At 44.6% G+C, this 20,373-nt stretch overlaps 1 protein-coding gene across 15 annotated transcripts in view; it reads right to left on the bottom strand.

Annotated features, from left to right (window-relative positions):
* AAK1 (AP2 associated kinase 1) overlaps window positions 1–20,373 on the bottom strand; it is an 89,308-nt gene that overhangs the window by 41,913 nt on the left and 27,022 nt on the right. For all 15 annotated transcript variants that reach the window (XM_075736728.1, XM_075736719.1, XM_075736721.1 and 12 more), the window contains exons 3-10: window positions 20,039–20,157; window positions 17,948–18,056; window positions 15,774–15,916; window positions 7,203–7,324; window positions 5,661–5,742; window positions 3,577–3,709; window positions 2,477–2,580; window positions 1,403–1,482 (exon numbers count right to left, since the gene is read on the bottom strand). In XM_075736728.1, coding sequence (XP_075592843.1) covers window positions 1,403–1,482; window positions 2,477–2,580; window positions 3,577–3,709; window positions 5,661–5,742; window positions 7,203–7,324; window positions 15,774–15,916; window positions 17,948–18,056; window positions 20,039–20,157 — 892 coding nt within the window. The remainder of the gene's footprint in view (window positions 1–1,402; window positions 1,483–2,476; window positions 2,581–3,576; window positions 3,710–5,660; window positions 5,743–7,202; window positions 7,325–15,773; window positions 15,917–17,947; window positions 18,057–20,038; window positions 20,158–20,373) is intronic.

The following is a 20,373-nucleotide window of genomic DNA, read 5'->3' as shown; positions in this document are numbered from 1 at the left end:
GTAACACAGTAAGGGTTTAAAAACTCATCCATAGTTTAGCAGTATGTGACCAATAAACGTGGAACACTTGTGGGCATCCAGACACACGTCCACTCTTTCCAGAAAACTGAAAGCACAGTAAAACTTAACGGATGCATTCACAACAATTAATCCAACACACTCATTTTGACTTCTTTGCCAATTGTTGCATGTTCTCCTGTTGGACAGCTGGATCTTGTCAAAATCACTTAACTCATTCAAATATTTGCTACAACATATTGTTTAAATCCACTTAAGAGTTCTGGATGAGCAGATGAAGGACATAAATTAGCTTAAGAAAAGCTGGCACCTGTGGGCAGAGTTGTCTACATTGCCATTTTTAGAAGCACCTTAACTTTAGTACATCTACCCCAGACTCAAGTCATTGCACCTCTTCTGATCTCTGCTCAATATTTACTGAACTCCAAAAATGCAGAGCAACAGAGCCAAGAAGCCAGACACCACCCTTGCCCTTCTGCAGATACGTGTGCTTGTTAGATATTAAGTTTTCTACCAATGTAAGGGTAACTGCACTCAATTATAAAAACAAAGCAGACTCCCAGGACTGACAGACAGGAGGAGAGATGCCCCGTTTCAGAGTCTGAAGAAAACTGCCAGCTTTGGAGTGCCCACTGCTGTTCTGCTCACTTTGCAGTAAAATAAGGTACAAGTTTTGTCTAGCCAAATTTCTAAGTCTCCATTACAGTATTGTAAGCAGAGTAAGCAGCAGCAGAAGAGAAAAAAACCCCACAGCAGTACAGTGGTTTCCCCACTAATTGGGCTCCTCAGATGGAGACTGCTTGGGCTTTCATGTGTGCCCCCCCATCCCAGAAGAAATTATAGGACTCTTGCAGAAATCACAGCAATTTCATACAGTAATTACTGGGTCAGGCTATCATCTGCCGAGGGTCAGACTGAAACAGCAATAGTCCCCAGTGCGTTTTCTCAGCAGATTTGCATTCTTTGGGCTACTTCCAGGCCTGCTGCAGTCTTTCTCCTGACTTTGCTCTCAGGTACTCTGGGTACTGCCTCCAGATAGATGACACAGTAGATTTGTCTAAGTGCACGAACTTCAAGTGCTGCTGTCAAGCAATGTCTTTGTTACAAAAAGCCTAGCTGTTGAGTCATGCTGAGTATCACCCAAGCCCCACTCCCACCCCCCCCATGCAGAGAAACTTCCCCTAATATCTGCATTTTCTGCCTTTCAGATCAATGGTTATTTATGTCATTGAGGCAGAAGCCTCAGGACTGCAGTGTTTGTCTCCACGTGTAAATGTAAGCCCGCAAGGAAGCGGCTAAATATACCAAGGATCTTTCCTTATAAAGAGCAGAAAGAACAGACAATAAAGAGAGAGAGGGCTGAACATAATGCAGATGCTGTTACCTGGCCTTTGGTTGACTCTTCTTTGCAGCAGCTTCACTTGCTTTAACCGGGTCTGGGAGTTTAGCGGGGATTGGAGAGTTCTGTGGATCCCAAAAACACAGAATTTTGTATTTTGAGGGCAGAAAACAGAGTCAGAAATAATTTGCAAAAAATATCACAATGAAACGGGGAGATTGGAGGATCTCCAAAGCAATTATTCATCATGCTGGACACAGGACAAACCACTCAATGTTCATTTCATGAAGGGACAGTAGTTTGGGAGAACCTTTAAAAGTGAAGAATACGGTTCAGCTTTTTGACCATTTGCTACACATGGAATCTGAACACAAAGCTTCACAGCACACCCTGGGTATTTTTAAAAGACAACCTGGGGACAACAGCAGCAATACTTATTAATACTACTATAAAAAAATACAGGCATAATAGTACCAAAGCCATGTCTTATTCATAAAGACCATAAATAACCACCCGCACATGGGGGAAAAAAAAAATAAGTTTCTTCTTATCTGAAAAACAAAATAAAATACCGTGTCACAGATGTCCATAACACCGTAAGAAAGTACTTGTCAACTCTATTTTTCAACCGAAAAGACACAAAGACACACTAAGAAGGGGCAGATGCTTGTGTAAGGTGTGATGTTGTTCAAACACAAGTTGGCTAGTCCCAGCCAGACGGCAGACACAAAACCGCTATGTTTAAAACCAACTGCAGCACAAATTACACACGCTATGATGAATTTGCCTGGAAATCAAATCGGTTTCACAAGCATGGCCTAATTTTCCATGTTCGCATGCACAAGATCTCTTGGTTGGCCTCACATGGCAACTGGGTGAGGAGGTAAATCAGGGACAAACAGAAATAAACAACATATGAAACAGAGCCCTGGTTCCTGCCCCTGCCCTCCCAAAAAAACTTCAAACAGCACTGCTAATTTAAAAAAAATTAAAAAATCCTCCTAATTACAGAACTATGGAACAACCAACAGAATATGGCAGAATGCTCAATATTCAGCAATTGCCACCCCCCGTCTCCTCCCACAACGTCCTACATCAGTCCACTCCTTTGCTACTCACCTGCATGTTCTGGACCGGGCATTCCTTCTTTGCCAATCTGAATGCAAAGTAGGAGACCTGATAAATATCAGGTCTCTTATCAGGGTCTGGCTCAAGCATATACCCTTTAAAAGACAGAGACGCTGATATCAGAGCAATAGAACAGACTCATGCAAGCCATTTGTGGCAGAGCTACATTTGGTATAACCAGAGGCTGCCTTGCCTCTTTCAAAGCATCCACTCAGTGCTCAGTGGGGCCGAACTCATCGTCAGGGTCAGAGAGAAAGGGACAAGACGGACAGGACATATTTTCCAACACAGCTATGAACAATTTGTAGCTGCTATCGTAGGCTCTGGGCAAGGACGGGAAATAAAGCCAGCCTGGTCAGGGAATAGCATTGGTTTCAACTTCTGCGTTTCCAAGTGAACCCGCAGGAAAAAGAGTTTGATCCAACCCTGGTGTGTCAGTGGGGCAGTAAGACAGGCCAGCCGTCTATACCACCACCCAGGCTTAAGTAAAGAAAATACCAGGCTGCTCTGCAAACACATCCAACTCTGTGTTATTCAAGATTGTGGCTAGGAAAAAAAAAAAAAAATCAAATGCTGCGCTGAAAACAAGAGAGCTACCCGAACTTTGCCAAGAGTAGTGCATTGTACCCTTAATTACACATTCACTCTAGTCAGTGGGTTATTTATAAATCATTTCAGTTCTGTTTCTCAATTCACAGAAGATGAATTCTTATCGCCAGTCTAAGTCACTGTGGTTCTTTTCAGTTCCTTATCCAAACAGATTTATTACTGGAGAAATACGTTTCTGCATAAATAGGCTTATTGTGCAAGTTTCTGTAGGACTCAAACCAAATGGTTGTCTGTTTTCCTGCCTTTCCACAGAGTTCACTACAGCCTAGCTAAATAAAAATCTCTTCGTCGCAATTTCTTTCAAAGAGCGATCTCCTAAGCTACTAAAAGATCACTTTATCTACCACTGTGTGCAAGCAAGTCTCTTAAGAGGAGAAACACCAACAGTTTTACTGTAGGAGCAGGGAATACAAGAACAAAACACCTCTGCTAATTTTTTTAATTCTGTGGAAGTAGATTATGCCACTGTTGGAGACACTCACGGATGAGGCAGTGCATGTCTTGTGAGTGCCGAGAATTATCTGGAATGGTGAAATTGCCATCACAGATTGCCACCTGACTCTCCCCAAACGGCAAGGTGAAGTAACACAGCTTGTACAGTAAACAGCCAAGGGCCTGAGGAGAGAGAACAGAGCAAAGGATTTAACAAACTGAAGTGAAGCAGGGAATGGCACAATTTAAATACAGATAATGGGGAAAGTGCTCTCGCTTGTTCTACTACAGGGGTCCTGCATGACGCCAGGCCTACATTTTAACATCCCTGCAACCGACTTGAAAACAAGTATAGCTTTATATGGGAAGATAAACACATGAAGAGCTCTCCCTTGCTAGGCTGAGAATCTGTAATCTGGGGGACTGTGCGAGCATCACTACACCCCTCCCCACAGCTCCACACAGTGTAACCTGCAAAAGCAAAGCCTGTTTCTGCCACATACTGGAAGGAAAAAGCAAAGTAATAGCAAAAATAAATGGTAATCATCATCCTTAATACATTTATTTTGCCAAAGAAAAATCCAAACTGTTTCCAAGCTTAAGTTCAAACAACCTTTCAGCTGTTTTAAATATGTACCAGGGAGAGATACACAGATAAGTCTGCAGGCTGCTAGTTATATCACCCTTCCATCTATTTCTGTGCTGCTTTTGACAGCAAGAACCACCACCTATTTCAAAAGAAAATACAAGTTTTGCACAAAGGGCTAATTATGAAACACTCCCACCATCTCACGGGGGAGAGGGGGAAATGTTTCCTAATCCTAAGCAACGCATCATCAGCTTCTCTCTTTTGTCATAGGATTTCACAATTAAATTGCAATCTAATTGAAAATAACCTCGATGAAATTTAAGGAACGGGAGGTTCAAACAAACGGTGGGACAAACGCTGCAACAGGCCTTGAAGTCGAGGCCCCACGGTGCACACCACCACAGGCTCATTTGGAAATGCTCAGCAAGTCACCAGAACAGAATCCCTTCCATACCAGGAAGAAAAGAGCCGTTCGAGTGTTTGGGTCTCCGCCTTTCCATGTTATCACAGGAAGGAGTGTAAATTCGAGGCCCTGACAATCCTTTCATGCTGTTACAGCTGTGGCCTTCCCTCTCCGGGTCTCTCGAGTGACCCGGCACTGGTACAGGGCCCAGTTCTACAAACCTCCTGCTGAACTCAGCAGTGCAAGAGCCCCAGAGGAACTGCTGCATTCCTGACTCCAAGCTGAGCTCACAGGGAGGACAGAGGACTCTTCCCAGCAGATGTCACGCCAGCAGTTTTCCCTCTTGTATATGCAGATGCAGAGCTATTGAGAATACATTAAAACTCTCCTTAGACTGCTTCTGCCTTGTTACTTCCTAGCTCAGGGCTTCAGAATCCATACAAACATGCCCTGAATTAGCATTTTAAGCACATCCTATTTGCTGAATTGCCACTACATTACAAACAGCACAGAGTTTTTTTCATCTCTATCCCAACTAAAGGGAAGCCTTCCATCCTTGATCAGGTTAGCCAGTAATGAATTACACCACAGTTGCATTTTGCTCTCAACATGAAAAGTGTGGCAAGATCACACTGATCATTAGAAACAGCAGTGCAAAAGCTTGGTCTTGGGCCAGGTTTGACAACTCAGACCTGCCATTACACTGTCCAGGATAGGCATACTACTGCTCCTGAGGGAAGGTCTATTTTTCTGAGCTTTCTACTAAATTCTGACCAGTAACTTTGATTTCACATGCTTGCAACCCAACCCAGGCACAAGAAGTCACAATACTCTGAATTTTCTGTTTTAACTCTTAAGATATGAAATCAGGTTTGCACTGTTCAACCCTGGAATTTCATATGTATCTAAATTAAAACCACATGGGAGGCAGCATGCAAAGAAGCATGAGTGTTTTATCCACAAACCACACTGCTCAGCAGTCACCCATCACAAACACCAAGCAGAGGAACTTCTTTATTCAGAAACTGTCCAGTCTCTTATGGAAACCAGGTTAGTCCCAGCCAGAAAGCTACCCTGTCATTATGGTAATGAAAGCAAGCTGCAACCTGGCTGTATGACATTAAGCCGTTTTTTATACATACCCATATGTCTGCTTTTGTAGTTATAAGTTTGCCACTATACAGGTTGACCATTTCTGGTGCTCTATAGGATAACGTAGTGTACCTGTAGCAGAAAGATCAGTGAGTTCAAAATGGACATCGGATGCATTTTCACTGTGTCACATTCCCAAATAATTCAAAATTCACTCTTTCCCTATTCATTTTAGGGAAAGGGATACTAAAGATGACAATCTATTGGAAAATCTTTTAACAACAGTATATTATTGTTAAAGGTGCGTGGCAGTTGCTAACTACTGCAAACTCCCCGGTGAAACCAAAGCAGTAACCAAGATCCTCTCTAAAGCAAGCAATTTACTCACAAAACAGTACAGTCACTTTAAGAACAGAAACATTCAAGGATTCAGAGCATTAACAAGGTCAGTAGCCGAATGTCCTCTGTGATGTCCTCACTGCTGGGGCTTTGGCCAAGTGTATTACAAAGATTGTAACTGAATACGTGGCTCCTAATAAATAGACTCCCATACTAGGACTCCTGCTCAGAGTCATTGTAAACAAGGAAAGGTTATTTCCCATCTCAAACTATAGCTAGAATCTGCCTCGTTTTAACAAATCACTACAAATAGAAAAGCTGGAAACTGCGCCACAGTTTAAGAGACTCTTATGATAAGATTTCCTATCAGTAGGGCTATAATCTCTGCTGTGGCACCTTGCATGCTATTTACCTTGATCACAAGAAAGCATTGCTAAAGGCAAAGTTTTTGTAGGCTTCTTAATAAGTGTACAAATAGGGCATTCCAAAGGGACTGCAAAGCCAGACTAGGAGTGCTCTAAAACCTGCAGTCAAACAAGTCCAGGAAATCTGTGCAGGTGTGACTGAAGACTAACAAAAAGGAGGCATTTGCACACATTTCTAACATGTTGTTTTCTAGCCAGAACATTTTTTTAACAGAACTGGAGAATTTGCAGCAGTGATGATGTTAAAAATGAAGAAAGACCAAGGAACTGGAGTCTGCTCCATTCCTGATCTAGGTCCTACTAAGTAGCAGCTAAGTACTGTTTCTAAAAGGCATCAAGGTGCACCTAGTTGCTACCACTACAGCTGGTCCTGCACAGGGCAAGAGAAGGAGCCATTAAACATCTCAAAGTTCTTACATTTTGTGAAGAGCTGAGGAGTTAGGCCATGCATTCCCTTAGTCACTGCAAGGATTTATGACGAGGGGCTCATGGAAGACAGGGATTTTGTCATCTGCTGTATTGGAGCTCAAGCCGAGATAGATGAGGGACAGAGACGGACTGACCTCTTACATAACAGAGCAAGTCACTACTTCGTCAAGGTGGGCAACTTCTCTGCATTAGTACACTCAGTCTTTCTGGTCCAAAGCAATTACATCAAACTCAATTTATGGTTTCACCTTCCCCCAGGCACCTTTTTACCTGTGGCAGACACTTCTGTGCAGCAGCATCCAATCTGTTGCAACAGGCCCAAGTAAAATTTAGTCCTAGTACAAGAAAAAAATATCCTTTGACTACAAACTCTGATTTGAAAAGGAAAAGCACACTTACTTTTTGATCTCCTCCTCTACTGCATTCACCCCTTCTGTTTGAGGGTTCTGGAATTTGTTAGTAGCACTTCCAAAGTCACACAAGACATAGTGGCCACGATCGTGGAGCAGGATGTTTTCAACCTACAAGCATCACAGACAAATACAAAATCGCTCAGACAAAAAAAAAAAAATCATTCGTTTTCTTTAGATGAGCCAGAGTTTTTAGTGCCTGAAGACATGTTAGACATGTCTGACATAAAAGCATAATATGACAGCAAAGAAAATACGCATCAAAACTCTGTCACATCTCCTAAAATAGAAGTCAAATCATGGAAGCATAGTTGTAACACTGCCTTCCATCCTACCACCTCTCCTTTCTCCTTTTGCAAGCACATGACCTTGCCTCTAAGACTACTGTGTGCTTCAGGAGAAGAACTGTGTCCCCGTGTCTTTAGTGATCAACTTCCCTGAGCTACTATGGCCCACAGTCTGGCATCTGAATTTGAGACAGCTAATACCAGCTGTCCACAGCTTTATTCAGGGGATATCCCCTCGCTGTCTAGTGGGCAGAGAGGAGGCAAATGGATGACAGCATACACACTTCTATACCTTATGAAATTATAATACATCTCCAGTTCTTTGCCTGCATTTCATCTGTCACTTCAGGTCTCATTCAAACCAAACCTCAGCTTATGCTCCCACATTAGTTGCTTGTTATCAGAATGTGCTGGGTACCCCATACTCCCTAAACAGTGGTTGTATCAGCAGAGGTTCCTCCAGGCTGCTGAGAAGACAACTCCTTTCTTTCAAGTATTAGTTGGTAGCTTGAATCAGACAACTGAAACAAATGCTGAAACAAACACCTGGGATTGCTGAGAAAAAAAATAAATGAAGTCAGAGTCACTGCCTTCCCCTAAATACTCACACTTAATCGTGCACTAACAAAAATCTAGCTTCCATTCATCTAGGAAAGCTGTCTAAATGTTACGACACTGACATCAGGTGTGGAAAAACCTGGGTTCAGTTCTTTGCTTTGGCAGAGCATCCCTGTATCCCAGTTCCTCATCTGCACGGTGGCATTAACAGCACGTTCTTTCAAGGGAATGCACACAATTTTTAACATATTTACCTTGAATCAATGTCAAATGCTCAGATGCAACAATGAGATAAAATATACTGCTTGCATTTTAAAAAAAAAAAAAAATCACCACATAAGTATTCGCTAACAAAACCTTTTGGAAGTAGACCTCCCCATCAGGGATGATCTTCACAAGAAGGAAAGAAAAAGAAGGAGTCAGCATTTTAAGCATCAGAAAACACAGCCAAATTAGAGCAGCTGAGGGGGGGAAACACTGACTTGAAACCAAGGGTTAAACAACAGCCCTTCCCCCCTCTGCTATCCATCTGCTTTGAATAAAGCATTGCACACAGATGTTCTCCCTAGCAGATCAATACTGACAGCCTTATTCCCTTTTCCCTGCAAATACTCGTCAAACATTTCCAGAAGAATCCTTCCACTTTATCTGGCTGAGAAGTCTGACAAGACTTCTCACTGACGCATCCTCCAAGTTGTGTTAAACATCAGCACCGGACTATCCAGCCACCAGGCTTGGTCAGTAACTTCCAGAATAAAATAAAATAATTTTAAAAAGAGCAAAATAAAGTACCTGAGAATTACTGCTACTGACTGCCAGGCCAGAGAAAACTGTCTTGCGAAAGGACTATGGAGGTGCCTTCTTCCAGTCAAAGACTCTGAAAGCTGCAACCCAGTTTCCAGCATTGCTGAGTGCTTAAACTCTGGCTGCAGTCTTTGACATGCCCAAAAAGTCAGATTTAGACCCCAAACAAAAAATCTTTAAGGGAAACAATGAGCTGCCTTAAGTTTTGCTAGTTACAGAACATAGCTAGCTTCTGTCTTTACTCTCTGAAACAAATGCCTTTCTTTGCTAAAGCCAGAAGTCATAGAAACACTGCACAGACACATATTGGGAGGAATGAGACTTTCTTTAACTAGCGAAACCAACCCACATTATCCTCTCCTGAGAGCAATGACTTCTAAGGCTAGTGGTTCTAAGTTCAGGTAGCAATTTGGGAGGGATGCACAACCCAGGTACATTTTGACTGCTTCCCAGCGCCTTCAGGTCTTCCTAGAGATGTTTCAACTTCTCTTTCTCCCCTGGCACCATTCACTATTTACTTCAGAAAGCCTATTTAGTATTTCATAGCAAAGAAAGGAATGCAATGTGACATCCAAGAGCACTAACTGATTTTGGCACAGGCATATTCTTAACATAGTCAATACAAGGGTTTACCGTTAGAGGACTGAACAATTTTACACCTCACACTCTGAACACAGATCTGTCCAAACAAATTCCAGGCCAAGGCTTGTTGGTGGCATCAGGGGAAGACTTGGCATTGCAAAGAAGGGTGATGGAAGGCAGAACAAGAACAGCAGCACAAAGCAACTGTCTTGTCACACCACAAAGAAGTGCAACGCTAGGAGGAATCTTTCTAAAGTGAAAGCAGAAGAAACTAAATCCTTAACATGAGAGCACAACCTTCTGGTTATTTCAGAAAGCAGGGAAAGGAAAGGAGACATCAAGCATCCTCTGGGTTGACTGACATAGTATTTTGCTGTATCCTGCTGTGTGTTTACTACAAGAAAAATGAGCCACGCATCTGCAAGCCAGTCATCTACTCCTGGAACCCAATGGGTTCAGACTAGCACAAGCATCACAGGTAGAGGTGGGAGACCTCTCATTGCACAAAGCTCCGAGCTGTAGAAATCAAAGTTGGCTCTAAGCTAGTGCTTTGAGCACCAGGCATGACAGGGTGTGAGACTGGAAAGACAGGGTTAAACATAAAACAAGTTACGCAAACAACTGCCACTAGATATAGGGTAGTTGTGTAAATTGTTATCATCAGCCCTAGATAGATTTTCCCCTCCCTCCACCTCACTAAACCCTACTCCTCTGAGGTCAGACAATTCTAGTTTCTCTGCATAGATTCCAACTTAGAAGCAGAGACTTCATGGCCAGAGTAATATAACAGATACCCATAAGAAGGCTCGGCCATTTCTTCTTTGCTGTTAAAGGGCCTAACCTAAAGATATAGGAAGTGTTCTTACTCCAGAGAGAGGAGCACAAAAATAAACCCTTTAGGGAATGCCCTGCAGTAGCAATGGCCCATGAACCCTGAGAGCGAGGAACATACCTGCAAGAACAAGGAAAGGTAACCGCATAAGGCAAGCCTAGTGCCAGCAGGCTCACGCTGCCTCTGTGGGGGTCCTAACTAGGGCACAGCTGCACACGAGGGGCTTCCTAATTTTTAGGAAAAAACAGCACCACTATACACCTGGTTTTGTGGCAGTCAAAGCATGTGAAAGTTATCACACCCTGTACAGCACATCATTCAGCTGTAAGCACACAGGGACCGACCGACACAGCACCTGAGCGTTAACCAGCAGATCAGGAAGGAAAATCTTAAACACACACAGGGGTGACACACTATCTTTCTTGTGGCCTTTATTTGCAGTGAGATGCCCACTTTTGCCTGTACGCATGCTACTTAAAGGTGCTGTTGGTCACTTCCCACCAGCTGGAGATTGTGCCAACAGGAGGCTGTTCTGCTTCAGGCAAAGCCTGTTGGGTTAACTCAAAATCACAGCCGCAGGCTGCTGAAACTAATCCAGCTGCGTTTGTCTGAAAAGGCTTAAAGACTATTCACACGATCCCTTCTGCTGGCAGAACTCTCTGGACAGGAACCTCCAGCGTTAGAGCAACATCGAAGAGCTGGAAAAGAAAAAAGCCTCCAACCCCCATGCAGCTGTCTGCAAAGCCAACATCTGCCCACTCATCGACAGGGTTATGCTCATCCCAACAGAACACCTACCTGACGCACGTCTTTCCTTACACAAAAACTTTCTGGCCTTTAATCTCTCTTGGAATTACAGATGATATCTAAATCATTAATTCTGTGGTAGTATTTAGATCCCCAATTGTGACTGGAGCTCCAGAGGTCATCACAACAGAAATAATACAATATTCAACTGGGAAACATGTCTCAAAGCAGAGAGGAGCCAACTCTCTGACCTTGGGCACAGCTTACCAACCAAGAGCCAGGCCTTGCAAACTTTACTGATCTAAGCACACAGCAGTGCGCACCAGGCCTGATGAACCCTGATGGGATTCATCTCTCTCTAAGGGGGAAGAGGATCTTTGCCCAGGAACTAGCAGGGCTCATCAACAGAGCTTTAAACTAGGCTCGAAGGGAGACGGAGATAACATCAGGCTTGCCAGCGACATGTTGTGGGATGATGTGCCCAGGTTGGAGGGACGGGGCGCTGGTGAGGTCCCTCAACCTATGGCTCAGAAACATGCTGGACGCACTACAGCACGCTCGAAGCCTGGAGGAGACAAGCCGGGGGCTCCAGATGCAACAGGAAACAAGAGGGTAACACTGGGAAGATACATCAAAAGAATTCCAGGCACCCCAGCCAGTAAATCAGCCTCATCAGGGGCACAACTGAAATGCCTCTACGTGAACGCATGGAGCACGGGGAACAAACAAGAGGAGCTGGAGACGTGTGTGCGCCTGCAAGGCTACGACCTTATTGGCATTACAGAGATGTGGTGGGATAGCTCCTATGACTGGAGTGTTGGGATGGAAGGGTACAGGCTCTTTAGGAAGGACAGGCAGGGCAGACGAGGAGGGGGCGTCACCTTCTATGTCAATGACCAGCTGAAGTGCATGGAGCTCCACCTGGGGACGGACGAGGAGCCAACCGAGAACCTATGGGTCAGGATTAAAGGGAGGGCTGGAGCAGGGGACATCATAGCAGGGGTTATCATAGCAGGGGTCTGCTACAGGCCACCTGACCAGGGGGACTAAACAGATGAAGCCCTCTACAGGCAGATAGGAGCAGCCTCATGCTCACAAGCCCTAGTCCTTATGGAGGACTTCAACCACCCCAACATCTGCTAGAGGGACAATGCAGCTGAGCGCAAGCAATCCAGGAAGTTCCTGGAATGCGTTGATGACAACTTTCTCCTCCAAGTGATAGAGGAGCCCACGAGGAGAGGTGCCATGCTGGACCTTACTCTCACCAATGAGGAGGGCCTGGTAGGGGATGTGAAGCTCAAGGGCAGCCTTGGCTGCAGTGACCACGAAATGGTGGAATTCAGGATCCTCAGGGCAGCGAGGAGGGCGCGCAGCAAGCTTACTACCCTGGACTTCAGCAGAGCAGACTTTGGCCTCTTCAGGGATCTGCTTGGTAGAATACCATGGGACAAAGCCCTGGAAGGAAAAGGGGCCCAAGACAGCTGGCTAATATTCAAGGGTCACCTCCTCCAAGCTCAGGAGCGATGCATCCCAACAAAAAAGGAAGACAAGTAAAAACACCAAGCGGCCCCCATGGATGAACAAGGAGCTCCTGGACAAAGTCAAACAAAAAAAGGAAGCCTACAGAGGGTGGAAGCAAGGGCAGGTAGCCTGGGAGGAGTACACAGAAACTGTCCGAGCAGCCATGGAGCAGGTTAGGAAAGCCAAAGCCCTGACAGAAATTAGTCTGGCCAGGGATGTCAAGGACAACAAGAAAAGCTTCTGTAGGTATGTCAGTGATAAGAGGAGGATAAGGGAAAATGTGGGTCCCCTCCGGAATGAAACAGGTGACCTGGTTACCCAGGATATGGAGAAGGCTGAGGTACTCAATGACTTCTTCGCCTCAGTCTTCACTGGCAAACGCTTGAGCCACGCTGCCCAGGTCGCAGAAGGCAGGGACTGGGAGAATGCAGAACTGCCCACTGTAGGAGAAGATCAGGTTCGAGAATATCTAGGGAACCTGAAGGTGCACAAGTCCATGGGACCTGATGAGTTGCATCTGTGGGTCTTGAGGAAACTGGCAGATGAAGTGGCCAGGCCATTCTCCATCATATTTGAGAAGTCCTGGCAGTCCGGAGAAGTTCCCACCGACTGGAAAAGGGGAAACATAACCCCTATTTTTAAGAAGGGAAAAAAGGAAGACCCAGAGAACTACGGGCCAGTCAGTCTCACCTCCATGCCTGGCAAGATTATGGAGCAGACCCTCCTGGAGACTATGCTCAGGCACATGGAAAATAAGGAGGTGATTGGTGACAGCCAGCACGGCTTCACTAAGGGCAAATCATGCCTGACAAACTTGGTGGCCTTCTATGATGGGGTTCCAGCATCCGTGGATAAGGGAAGGGCAACTGACATCATCTACCTGGACTCGCGCAAGACATTTGACACTGTCCTGCACAACATCCTTGTCTCTAAATTGGAGAGACATGGATTCGATGGATGGACCACGCGGTGGATAAGGAATTGGCTGGATGGCCGCACTCAAAGAGTTGTGGTCAACGGCTCAATGTCCAAGTGGAGAACGGTGACGAGTGGTGTTCCTCAGGGGTCGGTACTGGGACCGGCACTGTTCAACATCTTTGTCGGCAACACGGACAGTGGGATCAGTGCACCCTCAGCAAGTTTGCCGACGACACCAAGCTGTGTGGTGTGGTCGACACGCTGGAGGGAAGGGCTGCCATCCAGAGGGACCTGGACAGGCTGGAGAGGTGGGCCCGTGCGAACCACATGAAGTTCAACAAGGCCAAGTGCAAGGTCCTGCATGTGGGTCAGGGCAAGCACCCAAGCACGACTATAGGCTGGGCGAGGAATAGATTGAAAGCAGCCCCAAGGAGAAGGACTTGGGGGTATTGATTGATGAGAAGCTCAACGTGAGCCAGCAGTGTGCGCTGGCAGCCCAGAAAGCCAACCGTGTCCTGGGCTGCATCAAAAGAGGTGTGACCAGCAGGTTGAGGAAGGTGATCCTGCCCCTCTACTCCGCTCTTGTGAGACCCCACCTGGAGTACTGCGCCCAGCTCTGGGGGCCCCAGTACAGGAGAGACATCGAGCTGTTGGAGCGAGTCCAGAGGAGGCCACAAAGCTGACTGGAGGGATGGAGCACCTCTGCTATGAGGACAGGCTGGGAGAGTTGGGATTGTTCAGCCTGGAGAAAAGGCGGCTCCAGGGAGATCTAATTGCAGCTTACCAGTACCTGAAGAGGGCCTACAGGAAAGATGGTGAGGGGCTGTTTATCAGGGAGTGTAGTGACAGGACAAGGGGTAAGGGGTTTAAGCTGAAGGAGGGTCGATTTAGATTAGATGTTAGAAAGAAATTCTTTACTGTTAAGAGTGGTGAGGCACTGGAACAGGTTGCCCAGAGAGGTTGTGGAGGCCCCATCCCTGGAAGTGTTTAAGACCAGGTTGGATGAGGCTTTGGGCAACGTGGTCTAGTGGAGGGTGTCCCTGCCTGCAGCAGGGGGTTGGAACTAGATGATCTTTAAGGCCCCTTCCAACCCAAACTATGATTCTATGATAGTGGGCTGGACATCAGACCGTAACAGTCCATTTCAATTGTAACTCAGTGTAGAAAGTAACACTCAAGATCAACTCAGTAATCCATTAGTCCCAGAATTTATTCACATGCTACACAACAAGTTTGTTTGTTTTTATAAAAACCCAGGGATTTGCCAAAAAGGTAACAGCAGGGTTAATATCAACTGTAGAGGTTCCTGTTCCCAAGCCACATCCTCTCACCCCAGTTTTCCTTGCCTGTACAAACTCCTCCAAGATGCCCACAGATCTTAACAGCTTTAAATCCATGCCTCAAATCTGTAAGGCTCCACCCATTTCACTCTAGAGAAATAGATGTCAGACTTGTCTCATTTATTCAAGCTAAGCAGTGGAGTCACAATCACCTGAAATACACTAAAGCATACCAAAGCCTGAGGATTTTCCCCCCTGCACTACCTGGGTCTTGTTGGCACATACGGCTTCTTTTACTCCTATAAAACAATGGCCAGCAGCAAAAACACCCAAACATCTGTTGAGGGCTCCAAAAACAGAACGTGACCCACAAAGCACATCTGAGTTCCAAATGTACACAGGAACCTCCTTCTTGGCTGAATATATTATTCAAGCATTCTACAAGCTAGTTGAGAGGAAAGGGAATGTATTTTTGTTTGTTTGATTATGGCATGGGATTTTTCAAAAGCTCTCTCCATTGGCCAAGCTCTCTTCCCAACTAAGCACACAGAGTTTTACAATGCACTTTCATGGTCAACTGAGTTAGAGGCCAGTTTCAAAAGCTTTGAACAACTCCTGCCCCAAGGCCAACATCTCTGGAGGGATCCTTTTAATGTGGGTCCAGGAAACAAATTTACAGCATGCTTTTTGTGAACTACCTTATAACATCAATAGTGTTTCAGGTGGTAGAAAGTCACTGAATAATTCATCAGATACATTCTGGCACATCTCCTGTGCAAAACAGAATTATTCACAAACATTTGTATTTTTTTAAGTAGATCTATAGATAGTAAACATATGGTAAGCAGCAATGAGAGGCTCATTTCTTTTTTTATCTTCCTATAGAGAGAGGTATTAATGCCCACTTTTCTCATTACTAACAACAGAAACACAGTACCGGTAATCAAAGCCCGTCTGCCATGGCGTGGGCAGCAGGCACAATAAGGACTCAATGCACACTCTCTGCTGCATTACTGGAGTCCACAACTCACCTTCAAATCCCTGTGGATTATTGGTGTTTTACACTGATGCAACCTGGCTACAGCTTCGCAGGTGTCGCAGAAGATCTGCAGGACCTCATTCTCTGTGAAGCCCGTCTGCAGGCGTTGATTCATGAGGTTCACCACCTGACCTCCTGAGGTAGAAATAAACACCAAGAATCAGAGCAGGTACACAAATCCAGGTCTGGTCTAAGTATGTCCTACCAGACATACCTTTTCTTAACTCCCCATCAAACTGTGGCTGCACAGTTCAGTGCACAAGAAGTTCATGAGTTCAAATTCAGAATTCACACCAAGCCTTCCCCAGAGGCTTTTTTGCAATATGCTTACTCATCTGGTTTTGTTCTCATTTCCTCACTTAAATCCCCAGGGATTTTACATATCTGCAAGCAGGCGTTACATTTTACCTTGTCTTTGAACAATGCTTCAAGAGCAGCAAGTTACCTTTTAAGGCCCACATCACCTGGCTGTGTTAACACTCAAATGTAATTCTGACTAAGCCACTTTTTAATTCTTCTTCAGAATAACCTTTTTGTCAGACTAGAGGAAGAAGAGGCTGAATTTGGGGTACCTACACTCCACAAAATAGTTTGCCACATGTAAGCAAGAGGAGGGAGAAAGAGGAAAAAAATCAAACTAAAAATCAAACTGGCAAAAAAAAAAAAGTCCATCTGTAATAAGGAAACTCCAGACAAACAAAAGCCAGTTTTCATGAATGAGTCCTAAATTTGCCTCAACTTTGAGGTTTCGTTGCTGTCAAGGCCTTTTCAAAAAAATCCACAGAGAGGTTCTCCCCCCCCCTCAAAACACCCTACATACACAGAGAAAAAACTCCTTTCTGAACCATTGGCAAAGCAAGACTATCATTTCATATCACAAGTGTCAGAAAAATTTTCACAGTGCAAAAGAGACGTTCAGCTTAAGTAGTACAGCTGTGAACATTCTGCACTCAAAGCAAGTGCAGTTCTGCACACAAAGACACGTTGATTTGGTGTGGATGCTGTTTGACACAATGGGAGAGTAACAAGGGAATATCCAGTGTATAACAGCAATTCCCATGCTTCAGTCTGAACATCGGAGACGGAGGGAGGCGCATGCTGAGCATCTGGCACAAGCAAGCCACATGAGAAACACCACCTTGCAGCTCTCCACCTTTCAGATGGAAGGAAACACCTTAGAAAGATGGATTTTACTTCATCAGCCCAAAATCCAGCATAAAGGAGAGGCTAATGCAGCTGGAGGGAGAGTGTGCTGAATTGCTATGGTTTGCACTTCCCTCCACAGCGGGGTCTCCAACGTGGAGCTGAGTATGGATTTACTGGCACTGCCAGGCCTATTTCTTACAACACTCCTTGCGAGGTTTAGGTTTAAGCTTACAGAGGACTTACGTAATGATTCCTTCAGCAAAACTACACATAAAGTTCTTCCTTTTACCAGCAAACAAACCCTGGTTTTGTTAGTCAAGATTCCTACATCCAAACAAAGCAGCAAAAAGGGCACAGCAGAAGAGAAAGCTGTACTGTACGTAGAATCACATGTTTAAAGGCATTTTAGCATCTACTACTTCTTGCTGCAATGCACCTGGCTTCGGTTAAAAGCCAAACAGTCCCAAGAATACCTATTTCCATCAGCTGCCACCATCCAAACCAGCCACAGACTTCTGAAGTCACCTGGCCAGAACATTATTTTTGCTTAACACTATTCCTGCAAGAGGCATTTGAGCATAACATACACGTCATTTTCCAAACACCACATCCTAGCCACACAAGATCAAAGCTTGGGGACAGCTGGAAAAGACTGGAAGAGCCTGTCCAGCTAGAGACAGCCAAGCAAAAAGGTCAGAGGTAAAAGGAATACTTTTTGGCTTCATATTTTCCATTTCAACCCTCTTCCAGAACAATCCTAAGTAAGGCTGAAGTGGAAAAAGCTTGCAAAATGACATAAAGTGAAGAAGAATTTCATTCCACAGCCTGGCAGCTTCAGAACAGCTACTTCTTGTGTAGACCAGCCTACGGAAAACAGCAATATATATTTAAGGGTCCTCCTTCAGGCCACGGGCCTAGGAACAGGTTTGGTTGTTTTAAAGGCAGGTGTTGTGCAAGTTTCCTGCAAGCGCCACAAAGGGACAAATCTACCAGTGAACAATACATTGAGCCCACACTCACCTCGACAGAAGTCCATTAGTATCAGCACTTCCCAGACGTCGCCGCTGCTTACTGAGTTTATACTGGAATCAATGTATCCAACAATGTTCTTGTGGCCAGATAGGTCCCGCTGTAAGACAGACAAATTCAAAGAATAAGCCAGCCATACAGAGTGAGCAACATTTTAATCTGGTTCCTCTACACTGAGCAGCTTTCTAGCTCCTCTGTATAGGCACAAGCTTCTGTCGCTTTGGGTTAACCATCATGCACAACTCCAACGAGCCTGAGGTCTGTCTCTACCCGTTTTCCTTGCAGAAAGATTTGAGACAAACAGCAGAGAAACAGGAAACCTATTGAACAAACTTGTTCAGGGATCAGTCCTGATTTTTGCATGTTCCCTTAGATGGCCTGGGCCTTTTACATAGAGGGGAGAACAAGGCAGATGTTTCGTGGTGGCCAACCCAATGACTTATCTGTGACACATGCTAAACCTGCAGAGAAAAGTAATTTCTTTTGCCAGCTTCACACACGTTCCCAGGTGTGATAGCCAGTTCGATGTTCCCATTCACCAGTAAAAGAAATCAAGATTCTGCTCGCTATATTCTGCTGTAAAGCTGTAGGGCTGCAAAAAGTGCAGTGAAGTTTAAAACATTTCTTTATTGCGTGGAAGTTAGGAAAGAAAATATTTCCTTTTAGTGATGTACTGGTTCTTCAGGACAAAGATTAGTCCTTATAAGATTCAGTACAGGAGCAAGCAGACCTACTGTGTAAGAAGGATGCTTCTCGCCCTCACTTTCCAGGTTAGCTATACATTTCAAAGAGGCACCAAAGACACAGAGACAATGGAAAGCACCCACAAGTAAAATCCAAGTAAACAAGCTCTGTGAGCGCAGCTAAAACCTTTGATGTAAGATCTAATCTCAGCTTTTCCCATGTAGCATTAGCTATGGTGATGACAAAGCATACCCAAAAGCCTCACTATCATACAAACTCCTGAAGTTAGCTTTAAAGGTATTAACCTAATTAAAAGCTACTTCAAAAAACACACCGAGAATTGCTACAGGTAAGAGCCTCTGATAGGAAGATCATCTGCCCCCAAACCTATACCTCGTGTCATAAACGAGCAGAATGACAATTTTATATTTCCTTCCCTACCTCGCAGTTGCTCTAAACATTCATCAATGCCTTTGAATACAACTTCAAAAGTGGCACTTTCATACTTACCAGGCTCCAAACAAGACTAAGCAAGTCTATTGGGATAATCTCTATTTTTTTCTTTGTTTAGAGACACTACGTTTAAAACGGCTATTAAAAATAGCTATCCTATCATGCAACTCCTAATATCCAACAGATCTAGAGAAAGATCCTCATGCTTATTATAAACACTTCCCTGTTTCAAAAGCCCAGGCAGTAACTACCCCACAAACATCGCTTTTAATTTATCAACCTCACCGATACAGAGAGAGCCTTCATCCCAATCCAAAAGATTAGAAACTGTTATGATACAAATTCATTTCAGGATGGAGATCTTCCATTCATGCACTGAAGCAAATGAAGTGAATTGAGTTCAAAGATGGTTACATCAGAATCATCAGCCTTTTCTGATGAAGTCTAAAAAGCTGAAGACTTTAGCCTGAACTGAAGATTGTTTAGACTTCAAAGTCTAACACCCCCAGCCATGCTCACCTCTTCAGCTCTTTCCCATTAAGTTGTGGGGTTGACATAGTAGTTTTTTCCTCCCCTCACGTTCCTGAAATTCCCTCTGCTTTTTTCTGCTTCCCATGTTTTTCTTTTCCACTAAAACTATTTAGTGGACAAATTTAGTCCAGTGGAGGGTGTCCCTGCCCATGGCAGGGGGGTTGGAACTAGATGATCTTTGAGGTCCCTTCCAACCCAAACCATTCTATGATTCTATTTACATCTTAATTAACTCAATATGAGATTTTCACATGGTCACAACTCCAGAGTTAGGTCTCTGCAAAAGAAAGACAGCTTTGCTAAGAAAACCCACAGTTTGTGGCATGATGCTACACAGATCACAGGCAGAAAGTGCCCAGGCTCTCACACCATTCCACTCCCAGTCTGAGGCCCCAGTACAAAGTGGTGACTTACCATGATTTGGATTTCTCTTTTGCAGACTTGCAAGTCGTACTCATTATTAACGTACATCCGCTTCAGGGCACATTTCATCCCATTGTTAGTCCTCACAAGAAACACTATCGCAAATCCACCTGCAGAAGACAAAATTATCCTATTCATTAAGAAAGAAACCTCTTGGTCCTTGCTTCTGACCCTGTCCCTGCTTCCATCTGCCTTCAGAGTACAGTCAGAACAGGGAAGGCACTCAGCAGCTACCAACAGAGCCACGGCAGGAGCATCCCACTTTGCTCCAGAGCTTCTAACTCTATCTAGAGTTCTAGGAACAAAAAGGAATCCAAGGGGGCAAA

This window comes from Balearica regulorum, chromosome 27, assembly GCF_011004875.1.
Source record: "Balearica regulorum gibbericeps isolate bBalReg1 chromosome 27, bBalReg1.pri, whole genome shotgun sequence".
Lineage (NCBI taxonomy): Eukaryota > Metazoa > Chordata > Aves > Gruiformes > Gruidae > Balearica > Balearica regulorum.
The sequence above is the reverse complement of the archived record's forward strand: the minus strand, read 5'-3'. Positions and strand labels throughout refer to the sequence as shown.